Here is a 15,137-nt window from a genome sequence, read left to right as displayed (position 1 = left end):
CTATACGTATTTATGTTAAGTAGCGACATTCCATTACAGTTTCAAAAGTAAGGAGCGCAATGCTATGTAACATATGTCAACGCTCTGAAAAATGCTGTTCTGGCACCTGGTGCTAATTGTAGTTTTAACTCAGAAAAATCCGGAGTCGGCCAGTCCTGTACTGATGATGCTCACGTGCTGATGATGCACGGCTGCTGAAGTAGAGAGGTTTAGCCCCCTCTAAAAATCCAACGAGAAACACACTTAGCTCGAGAATGTTTAAAACAGATTGCAAAAAAATCTATTACTATAAATTATGTAAAATAAAACACTGTTAGTAGCTCTGTGAAACTGTGTCTGCTCTCGGCAGTGGCCCATTTAGGACTGACTACAGGGATTCTATGCCATCACTTCTGCCCGCACAGAGCAGAAGTGATGTCACAGCAAACACTGTGACGACAGTCGTCAGTGCTCGCCCAGGCGGTTTTGTCCCATTGATGTCTCACCAGGCCTGTGGAAGAAAGTGCACAACAAGAACAAATGTAGTGCCATGAAGAGCAGCGACTCGATCAGTTACATCATCGATGAGTCGATAGCTGCTAGTGCGGCTATCGCCTAACATAAGAACAGGTATTCCAACTATGGATCTACAAAGACTACCGCTAATTACTAATTATTGTATTGAGAAAATAATTGTAAAAGCATATGTAAACAATATTGTTCATTTTATTATGTACTCAACACTATTCATGGTGCGCTGAGGTCCCTAAATGTAGTTTGACACATCTCCCACGCTTTATGCACTTTTGCGCGCGAAGGCGACCTCGAATGGTGCGATGCCACTATGTGCTCACAGTTAGTCTCCTGCCGGCGTCAAGGCAGGACACACCCTCATGCTACGTAATTATCATCACACAGGCGAGCGGTAAGGTTGTCTCCATAGTCTATAAACTCCTAAATAATTTTCATTTGTTCTATGAGCTAGGCTTCAACTAACTTTTAACTCAGCTATAAGGCGACCCAGCTCCCTTCAAGCAGCATCTTCTCCAGGTGAAATGGGCCTGCAAATGAATAAGTCTTTCGGCGGGTTATGTATAGTCATTACAGACTCTGTGTGCTACGCTGGCTCTCCGCCCCTCTGCTTCAGGTCAGCGTCAGTCTTAACTGTCACTGTAATTCACGTGGAACTTCCTATGAACAATGTTATAAATATTAATAGTGAACTAATGTCTAACCTTGTTACATATCGGGCCACGGGAGTGTGCCTTAACCGACAGAGTGCCTAAAGTTGTTACGGGCGCGATATATATGTCAACATTGTCGCCGCAAGGCAGGGAATTCAGACTCTGTGCTCACAGGATTGTCATCATTGAATCGTAGTGAGCCACCATACACCCTACTTAATGTTCTTATGTTTACGACTCCCATTATGTTATCATTCAATATCTGTGTATGCCAGCAGGTAACATGCAGTGCGTAAGAACGAGCTTCCAGCTCTCGCACGTAGTGAGCTACGTACATAAGGGAACTGTAGCTACCTTGTAAATGGATGTGTTTGGATTAAAATAGTGAACCATCAACATTCTTTTATTCATTAGTAAATGATGTACTAAGAAGCCGACAACTCGGAAATCCCTGTCTAGCCATTTTCCCACTGCCTCTGGCCACGTGGCCACAGATCTTCCCTGAGACCTCTCGTGCACTAGCACATGCTTGTAATTGTTAGTTGGTGCTCTGTGCACACAGCTTCACACTAACTCTAGCAGAGGCAGCCGAGGTGATGACAACTGTATTAAAAAAAAATATTTTTTTTTAATGGGGGACCCCCAGGGGGTCCGCCCCGTCAAAATTCGCTATACTTTATTTAAAACACTGAGAAATGAAACATAATATGTCCTTGTAATTGAGCAAGTTCGTCTTAATGTATTTCAAAACATATTTAAACGGTACAGTATGGGTCAGCGATTGTCCACAGCAACGATGTCCCTGGGAGAGCCTCGACAGCTGCAAGAAGCGGTGGACGGTACTAGGACATGGACTTAGTCTACTGCCCAGGCCAATACGACGTCAAACACAAATAAACATGTCCCTAACCTATAGACTGATCTTTGTTATGATGTATAGTTGAAGTTGAACAATGTTACTCTATAGTTTAGTGTCCAAAACTAAAATAGTCAACACATATAAACATGTCGCACACCGAACCTTTTGTGGTTACTTTCTTCGCTTTTTTTTTCTTTTTCTATTTGATCTTTTGATGCATCTGCGCCGAGCTATTTTTGATAGAACGGTTGACATAAGATTATGCATTTTATGTTACTTTTGGTTATTGCCAATAGAAGCTGTGTATTTGAGACAAGATGTAGTAGTAAAAGCAATGCCAACATTTTTCAAAATTTCATAGTAAGAAAACTGCTAAGTTCAGTTATTAATTACTTAAGTGTACTCTCGTGATCGGTATACATAATTGAAAATAAAACAAATAATATAATTATAAGTGGTACTAAGTTTTAAGAATTTAAAATAGTCTCAAAATTATTTATGTTCCTTAAATAGGGCTTTTTGGTTCCATGCGATTTTTTAATAGGGAAAACAGGAATGAGGTTGTTGGCAGTTATGATAAGTTGCAAAGTAATAAAGGATTATTGTGTTAAAGAAAAGTTGGAAGTTTTATTTGTGTTGTTAAAATGTATATTCTAGTCATGAGTATTTAAAAGTTAATTTTAAAGTAGGGAACAAGGTTTTCAAAGAACTGTAGATGCTAGCTATGTCAAGAGTTACTGAGAGTAATGTTTATGAGAATGAAAATTTAGATGAACGTCTGAGTGCTAAGAACGGAAGGATTCTTTCAGACTGTGAGAATAGCGTTTCAAAAAGAATCAAAATCGACATGATTGACGATTCAGATAGTGCTTTAAAAAGAACAAACTTTTCCGCCCACGAACCAAACAAAGGTGTGATAGTACATGCAAAGCCTGGAGTTGCCAGAAAGTTGGTGATAAAAAATTTCAAAGGTAGGTTATTTTCTCCTGATTTTACTTTCTAGATGTTAGCAGCTATGCACAGTGTTATTTTTAATAGGAATTTAATTGAAAGCTAAAGTGATTTTATATAATGATTACACAGAAATATTTTCATTGGGCCTATGTTGCCATAGTCTTTTGTACACCAAACATTGCTTTCTTGTACAACAACAGTAGTTTATAGCAAACGCACAGTAGTGGCAATGACAATCATGTATACGTGTATGCTCTTGAAGGCAAGGGAAATTGTCAGTTCATATTTGCATGTTTTGGTAGATGCTTTCCTGAATGTAGCATCATGAACTCGCACATGCATGCAAACACATTTGCTTGTTGAAAACCTGTCCATGATAATGTAAGTCGGAAGGGGTGAGGTCATTGTGTTTGCCTTCTTTCTGCCAATTTCACGATGCTTAAAGCATGATAAATGTCCATAATGTGTGCTAGGTAATGTCATGCTACAATACAACTATAACTGAATTAGTTGTGTGTGTGTTGAAATTAAATATATTTTGTTAATGTAGAAATGCAATTCATGGTAATACAGAATAAGAGGCACTTTTCTGTAAAAATTAAGAAAAAATTGAGTGAAATAATTTTTTTAGTTCTTGTCATGTTTTCTAAATGATTCTGTTTAAGGGTATTGTATATTTCAAGTAGGTCATAAATAGTTTCCCATTGTAACAGTTGGTTAGGTTACTGGTTAGTTATATTTGAAATACTTTGAAATAGTTTTATTGTTTAGGTTACGTTAGCCACATTAAAAAAAGTGTTAACAGTTGGTTATGTATTATATTTATTGTAGTTAACCTAACTTAACCAAACTTTAAAACTATTATACAGTATTTTTAATGTGGCTTCCCTAACATAATCAAATATTCTAATGATTTTACAGTATTTTATTAATTTAGCTAACGTAAACAAACAATATCATTTAAAACTATTAGAATTGAGAGGTGAGAAGGACCTCAGGATAAATCTAATAGTGCAACTATCACATGACTGCATTAAACTGGTACCATTTGTTGTATTAAAAGCTGAAACATGATGTGCCAAAATGCAATACATAGTATTATTTGTTTACTTAAAAAATAGTTGTCAAAATGCTCGTATTAAGCTTTGGCAATGAAATAGCTACAGACAAGTTGTTCTTGAACTGTGAATCTTGGTAGTAACAAACTCATCACATTCTCAAAAAATTTCTAGGAGATGTATACAATTACAGAAAGTACATAATGACAAATTACATCATCAATACAGTTTTCTATTTTAGGACTTTTTTTTACTTCCATTTGTTTTTTAACATACTTTACGTTCGCTTAATACTTTCATCAGAAGATTCTAAACACAAAGAACAGCTGATAAATTCTCATTATTTACTTCCATGCTGTCCACCATATTTCAGTGAATAACCGCACTGATTCTGGTGCTAGCGTGGAAATAACTTAGGGCAGTGCAGTCCTGCTGAGTCAGTGTGCACTGAGTTTAGGCTAGTGCAGTCATTGGAAGATGCTGTAAAATGAATTGAAGAGTGAAGTAGGGGTATAACATAACCCCTTGCCAACGGTCTAATACCCAATTTAAGGTGTATATTTAATCTTAGTATAACCACAGTGTCCTTTTACGGAATCGTTAGAAAAATATCAAGAGCCAAATAAATAAAAAATATAAAAAAAACATTGTAACAAATTTTTTCCGTAATTTACCTGAAATGTCGTTGTTTATTACTGTCCTGTATTTTTATAAACAGTTTTTTGGTAAAAGTTCCACATCACTTATCCAAGTTTATCCCTTGATCCTGATGGCCTGATCCTGAGGTACATGATGGTTTGTATTTTAATTTAGTACGTCAATAGATCCTGAACATAATAACAAAATCAAGTGATATAACAAAGAATAATGACTGTAAGTTGAATACAAAATATATTTTCCTTTTTATTCAACTTACGATTATTATTCTTTGTTATAACACTTGATTTTGTTCTTATGTTCAGGAGCTTTCAACATACAAAATTAAAACAGCAAGCATCGTGTACCACAGGATCAATATTTATAGGATAGTACCAACAGGATCAAGGATACGGAACAATACCGAAATATTTTTCTTTACACCCACCTTTGAGTATCCTAGTCCCCAGCTGCTCCCAGCCCTCTATTACCTTATACAATCTGACTAACCTTTCCACCCTAGCTCATACATCTCAGTCGGACTATGCATTTTCCCTTCTTGCCCTTTCCTCCCACATACCCATCACCCACCTCACTGCTCTACGCTGCACCTTCTCCAGCTCCCTAACGTCAGTCACTAGGTAGGGGTCCCAGATCACAGCCCCATACTCCATCGCTGGCCTCCTCCCTGCCCCCTGCATGATCCTGCCAGGCAGCTCCAACGCCCTCCTACACTTTCCTCATCACACGCTGAACCTGCTTTTCCCGTCCCAGGTTAATTTGTAGGGTCATCCCCTGGTAGTTATACTCTTCACCCTTCGGCCTCCTTTATCTCCTTCCCCTTCCACATATACACTTCCTTCGTGAACCTAACCACCTTTGTCTCTCTCAAACATTCAGCCACATCCCGTTCAACTCCGTCCATTGTTCCAGTCTGCTCAAGTCACATTGCAGATGATCCCCTTCCCCCACCATCTCGTACACTACGGAATCATCCGCAGATACTCTCCAATATCATTGTTTTGAACAAGGAGGGGCCCCAACACACTCCCTTGCGAAACGTCTTCTATCTCTCTGGAAGTCTCCTACCCGACTAACCAACCTCTCATCATCCTCCACCAACAACTTTCCCTACCTTCTCCATTAGCCTCGTGTCGATTGCCTTTTCAAAGTCCATATGAAAATTGCATCCATCTGCTCCCCCCCCCGCCAAATCCGCCACTTCCACCAAATCCTCCAGCAACCCCGCCATCCGTGTTTCACATGAGAACACTCTCCTGAATCCATGCTGTCTTTTCGTTCACGCAAACTAGGTCGTTCGTTACTCCCTCCTTGTAACTAATTAGGTACACCAAAACGATAAATCCTGATAGCTGTTAGTCTGCTATTCAAAGGTCGTAATACTCTCTAGTAGCAGATGTTCTGTTTGAACCTGTCAAATAGAGGTTTTCTAGCACCAGGAAAAAAAAAACTGGAACATTCGGGAAATTTTAAATTTTGTCGTAAAATCAGGGAAGTTAAATTAAAGGCTCGTCCTCTATCTCTAATGCATTAACTGTGATGCGTAATTTTTTTTTTTTTTGTGTTCAGTCTTTATGTTGCAATGCTGTTCTGCCAAGGATTGTTTTAACATAACCAAATTTAATTGCATGTGAGGCAGAATCCCGCATGTGACGGTGCCTTGGAGCACAGTGGGATACGTGAAGTAGTACATTCTCCCTTTTTATTACTGGTTAAGTATTATTGTCACAACATTGGAGAATCTGTTAAACAAAGTTATTTCTGTGTTAAGAGCTAGTGCAGAAATTTTATGTTGGTTGGTTTCTGTAAAAATATTTAATGCTTAGGTCGGATAAACTTCAGGTAGATTGTGTTGTGTGGTTTGCTAGACATTCTGAAGTTATACCTAAGCATATTGAATTCAGAGTCACCTGGGAATACTAACAATCCCTAAATAATTTTTGGTTATGTTCCTGAGTTGCATTTTATAAATCCATTCTTCTAGGAGTAATAGTATAAAAAAATAACTGAAGATAGATTGTTACAAAATTCATCATTTTTTTCCTTTGTATCTAACACTAAATGGATACTGCATTAATGAAAAATGGAGCTAGATGCTGCTGCTGGTTTAGAACACTGGACTCGGCTCTGGGTTCAAATCCTGGTTTGGCAATCATGAGTTTGGTTTTTCATGGTTTCGCAAAATCTCCTCCAAACAAATGGGTTCCTTACTAAAGGCCTTAATTGATGTTTTTCCCAAATACCTGTGATTTGTTTTGTGTGTGTGAATTTTTTTTTGTGTATTTTAGTTATTATAAAGTTATATCACCACCATAGGTGTAAATATCAAGGAAATAAATTAAAAAATTAAATGATATTTTGACTATAATGTTAACGTTTTGATTCTTTAAATACTTAATTAATACCATTTTATTTAGAAAATTGTTTTTCTATCCCTCTGTCTGCCGTTTTATCCCTTACAATACGTTTAAGAGTCGTGGTTTGAATTGCCAAAGCAGTTTCACTTTTATAGTGTGTACTGAGTTACATGCACCTTCCCCCCCCCCCCCTCCCCCTGATATGCCAGTCTCTGCTTTAGCCATGTTAAACTGTTAATTGGACCTGTTAAAATTGTTTTCAGATAAACCTAAACTTCCTGATAACTTTGAAGAGAAGACGCGTGAGAAGTTGAAAGATGCAGTAATGGCTATTTTGAAGTCCAAACCAATTCGCTACAGCCTAGAGGAGCTGTACCAAGCAGTAGAAAACATGTGCAATCACAAGATGGGGTCTGCGTTGTACACAAACCTAGCAGGTATTTGTCTGCGTCCAGATTTTACAATATTCCTGTGTCATTTATGACATGGTTTGTAAATAAATATTGTAAAAAATAACCAGTTGATGCAGTCTGCCCATGCTGCAAAAAACCGTGTTCAGAACTTTAGATAAAAATTAACTGTGGAAACCATGTGAATTTTTTTTTCTTCCCACTCTAAAATTAAAAAAATATATATACATATATTCTCAAAAGAATAAATGTGTAAAATTTTTGTTCTTTCACAAATATTATCAACAGATATTCCCTGAGTTTAGTATCATGGGTGTAAAAAGTTGCACTAATGATAATTACAAAGATTTATTTATTTATTTATTTATGTTTGTAACATACCCATCATCAGCCTAGGGCTTTAGTGGTGGACACTACACACACACACGCACGCACAAACACACACACATATATTTATATATACACAACAACTTTTACACACACACACATATATATACACACACACAAAACAGAAAATAAAAACCAATACTAAAATAAAACAAAGACAAAAACAAGAACCTGGACACTTCTCGTCGACAGCGCCAAAGTAGTCAAGCTCTGCTTGAAGTGAAACCACAGTAGGTAGGCGCATCCACAGTTACGTTACAGTGACCCAGAAAAAAAACTGGTACAACAGAAGCACGAAACATACACAATGTAATATAAGAACGTGCCTTTGTACACCAATGATATTACAGTAAGTGAATATCTGTTGAAAATATGATGTTACAGTAACAGATGTGAATAGTGGTTTTGTATTGGCTTTGAAAGCCTCATCCTTAGTTTGTTGTATGCATTTTAATGAGCATTCGTTATCTCTTTCTAACACACAATTTCTGCCAATAGTGCAGTCATTGCTTGTGTGCACTGTTGCCAGATGTATGCCATAGAGCACAAAAGTTTTTGACACAACTTTATAATGTATTGAAAATTTCTTGAAATGTAATTGAAACATTTTATTTTTTTAAATAGGCATTTGGAATGATATTTATGAAAATACATTTTCTTGTTATATTTCATCAATAGCATCATCTGATAAAATTCAATTTTTACTTCTAAGTGGATTTAACTGAAAGATGCCATTTTGGTTTCAGCAGTTTTTGTTTTTAATCATTTAATGTAAAAAAAAATGTTGGCTCTGTTTGAGTGCGGCACACAGTTAAATGGAATGTCTTGTTATTAATAGTGACTGTCCACTACAAATAGTTTCTCATGTTAAATAATATTTGGTGTTTCGCATTGAATTATATATTTTTTTTAAATTTCAGAATAACTACAACTGTACCTAATAATACTGTCAATATACATAATTTTGTGGTTTTATAAAAAACAAAAAAAATAGTAAAATTAAAAAATATATATTAAATATTATTAAAACTGAACGATGGTATACAAAATTATATATTTAATTTTTTTTTATTTTTTTTTATTTGTAACATGCCACACCAAAAGCACAAGGCTTCAACGGTGGGCACAACATGTAGGACAATTACAAAACAAATGCAGTAACAGAACAAAAACTAGAACAAAACAATTATAAGAACACAATAAATAGCAGGACTAAACAAAGACACAACAATACAACATACAAATATCCATATGAATGCTTAAATTCTAATAATTACTTAAACCAACAAAAAGTTCCATGAGAGTAACATGGTAAAATTAACATATATATATATATATATATATATATATATATATATATATATATATATATATATATATATATATATATATATAAAATTTTTAGATTAATTAAAAATTACAATTATATAAAATTGAAATACTACATGTAACTAAGGTAAGTACCATAAAGATAATAAATCTTTGGATTCCGAAAAAATAATTTTTTGAACAAATTTTTTCTCTGTGGTTTGTTGTAAGTGATTAGCATATCTATTGAAATTATTAACAAGTCTATTTATAATATCATTTGTATTTAAGAGTGTGCACAAAAAAGGTGGGTTACGGCTATTAAATGAAGGAATTTTGTTAACAAGCCAGGTAGTATCAGTCTGGCAACACTGCTGTGTACTGCACAGTAAGAGTGGGATGCTCTGTATTGCCTGTCGAGGAACTGTGGATGATGGTAAGATGTGATTGTCGAGGTCTCATAAAGAGCCACGTGAAGTGCAGCTTCAAGCAGTTCCAGTCGGAGGCAATGGACCACCAGGTGTTCCTCCAGAAGATGAACGCCTGTTGGAAGAGCCACTGCCAGCAGATGATAATGATTCGCAGCATCTTCCTCTATCTGGACCGAACCTACATCCTGCAGTCTCCTGCCATTCCTTCAATTTGGTAAGTCCCGGGCCAACTAGGCTATTAAAAATGTAATTCGTTTGTTTGTATAAGCTTTATAATTAGGTTTTCGTATAAATATTTTATGTACAAACACATTTTACCTCTCTTGAGTATTTTAAATTTTATTCAGTCCTAGTTTTTTTTTTTTTTTTTTTTTTTCCCTTTAAATATAAATTTTAAAATATCCCATGCTTAGAAATGTTTGTACATGTAATGGTAATGAAATCGTAACTTGTGATAGGCAAATATATATAGTTAACAAAAATGAAGTAGTTAAATCCTGATAGTCATACATTACCTGTACGATTACAAAGATGTGTATAAATAGGCAAATATTTTTCTGATGTTTTCTGTTTTAAGTTAGTAGGTACTAAATGTAAAGTAGTGAGTGTTACTATTCCATGGTAATTTGTGACCCAGTTAAGTTTTACTTCTAGCCCAACATAGCTTTGCCAGGTTATTAAAATTTTTGAACTTTGGTCCTTAGCATAATCATCAGTTTCTGCATCCACCTTAGCTTCCCTTTTCATGTCTTGTCATTACAATATCAATCCAAAAATTATCTTATCAATCATCCGTCAGTTGTGTCGGAGCCAGGGATTGGGGGGCATCAGGGCAATTGCCCCTCAACTGTGTGTGTGCGGAGGGGGGGGGGGGGAGGCACTAACTATTTCTTTTTTCTTTTCCCCCCATACATACACACATTTTTGCTGAGATGTGGGAAAATTATATGCAGTGCTCCATATATGCATCCCTTAGAATCTAAGATGTCTGTTTTGACGACATAATTCCAACCTGGATATTTCTGAAGTGGGAAACATGTCAGATGTTGCCACGAGCAGATGGGTTTTCTCAGAGTATTTCCTATTCCCTTCACGCATTCTGTCACTGCTCCATTGTAGGACAACGTCCCGTGTCAACCATGAGATTGTGGCAGATACTTAATAATGATGGGGCCTAGCTTTCCTCCCACATATAGTCACTACCTGTTGCCATCCAATAATCATTGTCATCAGTTCTCATCAGGCAGTTATGTTTTTAGCAGGTGGTTAAATCTGCAAAGTGATTTTCGTTCTTGCTTTTCTTCAACTATTCTTCACAATTTATTTTTTCCTTCTGTATTTACGTTAAGGTGGATGTACTTAGTACGGATGTCGCCTAAGCCTGGAATAATTGACTTATTATCATGAAGCATAGAAAAAAGTCTAGAATTTACTTTGTCTAAATTAGGTTTCAGGCAATTTTAACTGCAAAGATTCAGTATGGTGAATGCAAGCACTGAATTTGGAAATAGGTTGAGCAAATATACTGGTTATTTTATAGTGTTATTTTATTCACGAATGTCAAAAACATTTTCATACTCGCGGACCCATAGTGACAAATAGGAGCACCGGTGGATTGATAGGGTGGTTGAAGGGGAGCGCCACCGGCTTACTTAAGTTGGGAACGAAACTGTACCACCGTGGTGGTGGCGAGGGGGGTGCTGTCACAACTTAGAAACGCATAACTTAGAAACACACAACATAGAATCTTATAAGTTATGCCTGTTCTAAGTTGTGTGTTTCTAAGTTGTGATAGTTCTAAGTTATGACTTTCTACTTTATGATGTTTTTAAGTTTTGTTGTTCTGCGTTGCGTGTTTCTAAGTTACATATTTCTAAGTTATGATTTTCTACGTTACGGCGTTTCTAAGTTGTGTGGTTCTGCGTTGCATGTTTCTAAGTTATGATCATTCTAGCTTATGACAGTTCTAAGTTACGTGGATTTTTTTCGAGATTTCTAAGTTATGACTGTTCTAAGTTGTGTGTTTCTAAGTTACGTGTGGTTACGACCAGCGTGTTGTGTCTTCCCAGGGACACTGGCCTGAACCTGTTCCGGATCTACGTGCGCCTCAACGAGACGGTGGAGACGCGCACCGTGGACGGCCTGCTGATGCTGATAGAGAAGGAGCGGCAGGGAGACGCCGTGGACCGCACGCTGCTCAAGTCGCTGCTCCGGATGCTGTCGGACCTCGGGATCTACACGGACGCCTTCGAGCACAGGTGTGCACGCCGGTCGTCTGAGTGCAGCGTTGCCACATTCATACATACCCGGCTCGTTAACAATAATAATCTTGTTTAAGTACATCGTCACTGACTATAAGTTTTGGTGTTTGATTTTATTATGTGTTGATTTCTTAGTATCTATTAACAGTATTATTACAGTTGTCATTCTGAGAGAAAAATATTTCTATGCTAAACACCTATTATTTCACAGGAAAAACTATTTGCAAGTTTCACTATTAATAATAAGGAATTCCATCAAATTATGTTACGTTCTCAATAGAGAAAAAAAAAAATGGCAGAAACCGTGGATACCATGTTTTAATGATACATCTTAGAAATAAAGCATGAATGTTATCAGATTATAATGTTAATGAAATACAACAGGAAAACAAAATTCTGAAATTCTCAGTCCAAATTTAATTTTTTGCAAAACGCAATGTTTCATATAATTTTTTTTAAAATTACATTACATTAAAAAGTTGTGTCTGAAACTTTAGAGCTCTGTGGAGCATATAAAGGGCCACAGATAACACAGAAACTGAGACAGCGCTAAGGGCAGAAATCATCGCATTGGAATAAGAGAGTAAACACCCATTTAAATGCACACTGCAAACTAAGTATGAGAAATGCTTTGCCAGTAGCTCTCGAGAGATATGTTTGGTGGCTCACGGAAAATCACCTACGGTTGGTTAGTGGAGGACTTAGTTCCTTGAGATTGGCAGGAATTAGCTCCAGAAACAACAATTTTGCAGTGTGTATTTTATTTGTAATAATCTTAGTCCTTTCACACTAAGCTATTATTTTTATTTATATATGAGTCTCTTATTTATTTTCCAACAAAATTCAAGTGGATTTAGAGATCCCTGCTTTAGAAAATTGAATGGGGCTAAGATGATAATCAAGAAATTATCCGGTTTCTTAGAATTCCAGGAAAATTCATAATTAGGTATTGGGGTTTATATTTTTATTTTTAATTACATTTAAACTCGGTAAATAAGTTTCCTGTTGAACTTAGAAATTTATTCTTATTATTACTAATCACAAAAAAAATTAATTTATCAAATACTGTGTGTTTGTTGAAAAAGGGCAAAATTATTTGAACTGCTGAATAGGATTTCACATTTATTGGAATTTTCGTAAGTTTTTTTTATTGTTTTCTTCATTTCCTTTTTCAGGGTTGCTACACGTATAGAAAACAGAGAAAATAGAGAAAATTCAGGGAAATTAAAATTGTTAAAATACCTGGAAATGTCAGGGAAATCTTTTTTTTTTTTTTTAAAAACAAAAATATTAATTTCGCTAATGCGCCTCAAAAACTGCTCAAACGTTTACTAATTATGAAATTTCTTTGATTTTTCCTTTTCCTATAACCCTGGTCTTTTTACTGTGAACACGGGGAGGGGGATTAATTTCCAGATGCTTACATACAAGTATGTTAAGCCTTTGTTCAATAGCTTTAGATGAATCTATAGAAATTGTTTATACAAACACATGTATCCATCTAAAATTGCATTAATTTTGCCAAGGTGGCACATTTGAAGGCACATACTACGTCTTTTCCCTTCCAAAAAAAGCGACACCGAGTGAGCCGCGGGATAATCTTGTGTGTGGGGGTGGTGGCCAGGGGGAACTTGTCGATCCAGGTGTCTGGAGAAGCTGCAAACGTCAGGGGGAATGTGTCGGATCTCGTTGCAATTTGGACGTAGTTATGCAAAAAGGAACCAACCCACAATTTTGTTATATTTTATTTTAAAATAAATTAAAGTAGTACAAGGTTGATCGTACCGTCGTTGCTATTATTATATCAGTATTTATACTAGACCATTAAAATTATACCCACATTATGTTATCAATACGAGAATTACAATTTATGATTAACTTTAACTTCAAAATACTCAGAATAGGTTTCATGTGGGTTGGTTCCTTTTTGCATAACTATGTCCATTTGGGGTCCATCCCGCGGCTCACTCGGTGTCGCCTTTTTGGAGGGAAAAGACGTACGTGCCTTCAAATGTGCCACCTTGGCAAAATTAACGCAATTTTAGATGGATACATGTGTTTTTATATACAATTTCTATAGATTCATCTAAAGCTATTGAACAAAGGATAACATACTTGTATGTAAGCATCTGGAAATCAACACCCTCCCACCCCCTCCGGTGATTACAGTAAAAAGACCAGGGTTATAGGAAAAGGAAAAATCAAAGAAATTTCATAATTAGTAAAAGTTTGAGCAGTTTTTGAGGCACATTGGCAAAAATTATATTTTTGGTTTAATTTTGCTAAATTACAAAAAAAAAAAGAGTAGATTTCCCTGACATTTCCAGATATTTTCTTAACAAATTTAACTTCCCTGAATTTTCTTTATTTTCTCTGTTTTCTATACCTGTAGCAACCCTGAAATAGGAAATGAAGAAAACAATAAAAAAAAACTTACGAAAATTCCAATAAATGTGAAATCTTGATCAGCAAGTTCAAATAATTTTGCCATTTTTTCAACAAACACACAGGATTTGATAAATAATTTTTTTTTTGTGACTAGTAATAATGTGCCTGGCGGGTGAGCGGTTGTGGTTCGACGCGCGTGGAACAGCGAGAGCACGGCGTGCTGCACAATGTGCCTGGCGGGTGAGCGGTTGTGGTTCGACGCGCGTGGAACAGCGAGAGCACGGCGCGCTGCACAATGTGCCTGATGGGTGAGCGGTTGTGGTTCGACGCGCGGGGAACAGACGGAGAGAGCACGGCGTGCTGCACAATGTGCCTGATGGGTGAGCGGTTGTGGTTTGACGCGCGTGGAACAGCGAGAGCACGGCGCGCTGCACAATGTGCCTGGCGGGTGAGCGGTTGTGGTTCGACGCGCGGGGAATAGACAGAGAGAGCACGGCGTGCTGCACAGGTTCCTGATGGCCACCAAGATGATGTACGCGTCGGAGAGCCAGCGCCTGATGCAGGAGCTGGACGTGCCGGAGTACCTGGCGCACGTCGACAAGAGACTGCAGGAGGAGAACGACAGACTGCTCCACTACTTGGACAAGCAGACCAGGTGAGCCCCTGCCGTCGTCAAAGACAGGTTTAGCCTCCCGAAAAAATTTTGGAAGAAAAAAAAATCCTAAAATTATTTTAAAATTTTTTTTACCTGTTTCTCGTATTAAGTCGTTTTTATCAATCGCGGACCTTTGTTCGATACCTGCCTCAGGCAAAACGGCAACTCAGTACATACAGCAAAAGGGAGAGAAAAAAAAACCGGTTTAAGCAGGAAATTTTAATTTAGCGCTTGTTAGTGTTAAAAAAG

The 15,137-nt window shown here is 36.8% G+C and overlaps 1 protein-coding gene across 1 annotated transcript in view; it reads left to right on the top strand.

The window, feature by feature from the left end:
* Positions 1–2,549: 2,549 nt before the first annotated feature.
* Positions 2,550–15,137, top strand: part of LOC134543271 (cullin-4A) — a 30,811-nt gene continuing 18,223 nt past the window's right edge. The window contains exons 1-5 of the mRNA XM_063388182.1: positions 2,550–2,993; positions 7,312–7,485; positions 9,609–9,798; positions 11,654–11,842; positions 14,742–14,888. Coding sequence (XP_063244252.1) covers positions 2,738–2,993; positions 7,312–7,485; positions 9,609–9,798; positions 11,654–11,842; positions 14,742–14,888 — 956 coding nt within the window. The 5' untranslated portion in view covers positions 2,550–2,737. The remainder of the gene's footprint in view (positions 2,994–7,311; positions 7,486–9,608; positions 9,799–11,653; positions 11,843–14,741; positions 14,889–15,137) is intronic.

The sequence above is a fragment of the Bacillus rossius genome, assembly GCF_032445375.1.
Source record: "Bacillus rossius redtenbacheri isolate Brsri chromosome 9 unlocalized genomic scaffold, Brsri_v3 Brsri_v3_scf9_2, whole genome shotgun sequence".
Lineage (NCBI taxonomy): Eukaryota > Metazoa > Arthropoda > Insecta > Phasmatodea > Bacillidae > Bacillus > Bacillus rossius.
Note: the sequence above shows the minus strand (reverse complement) of the source record. Positions and strands in the feature narration are given on the sequence as shown.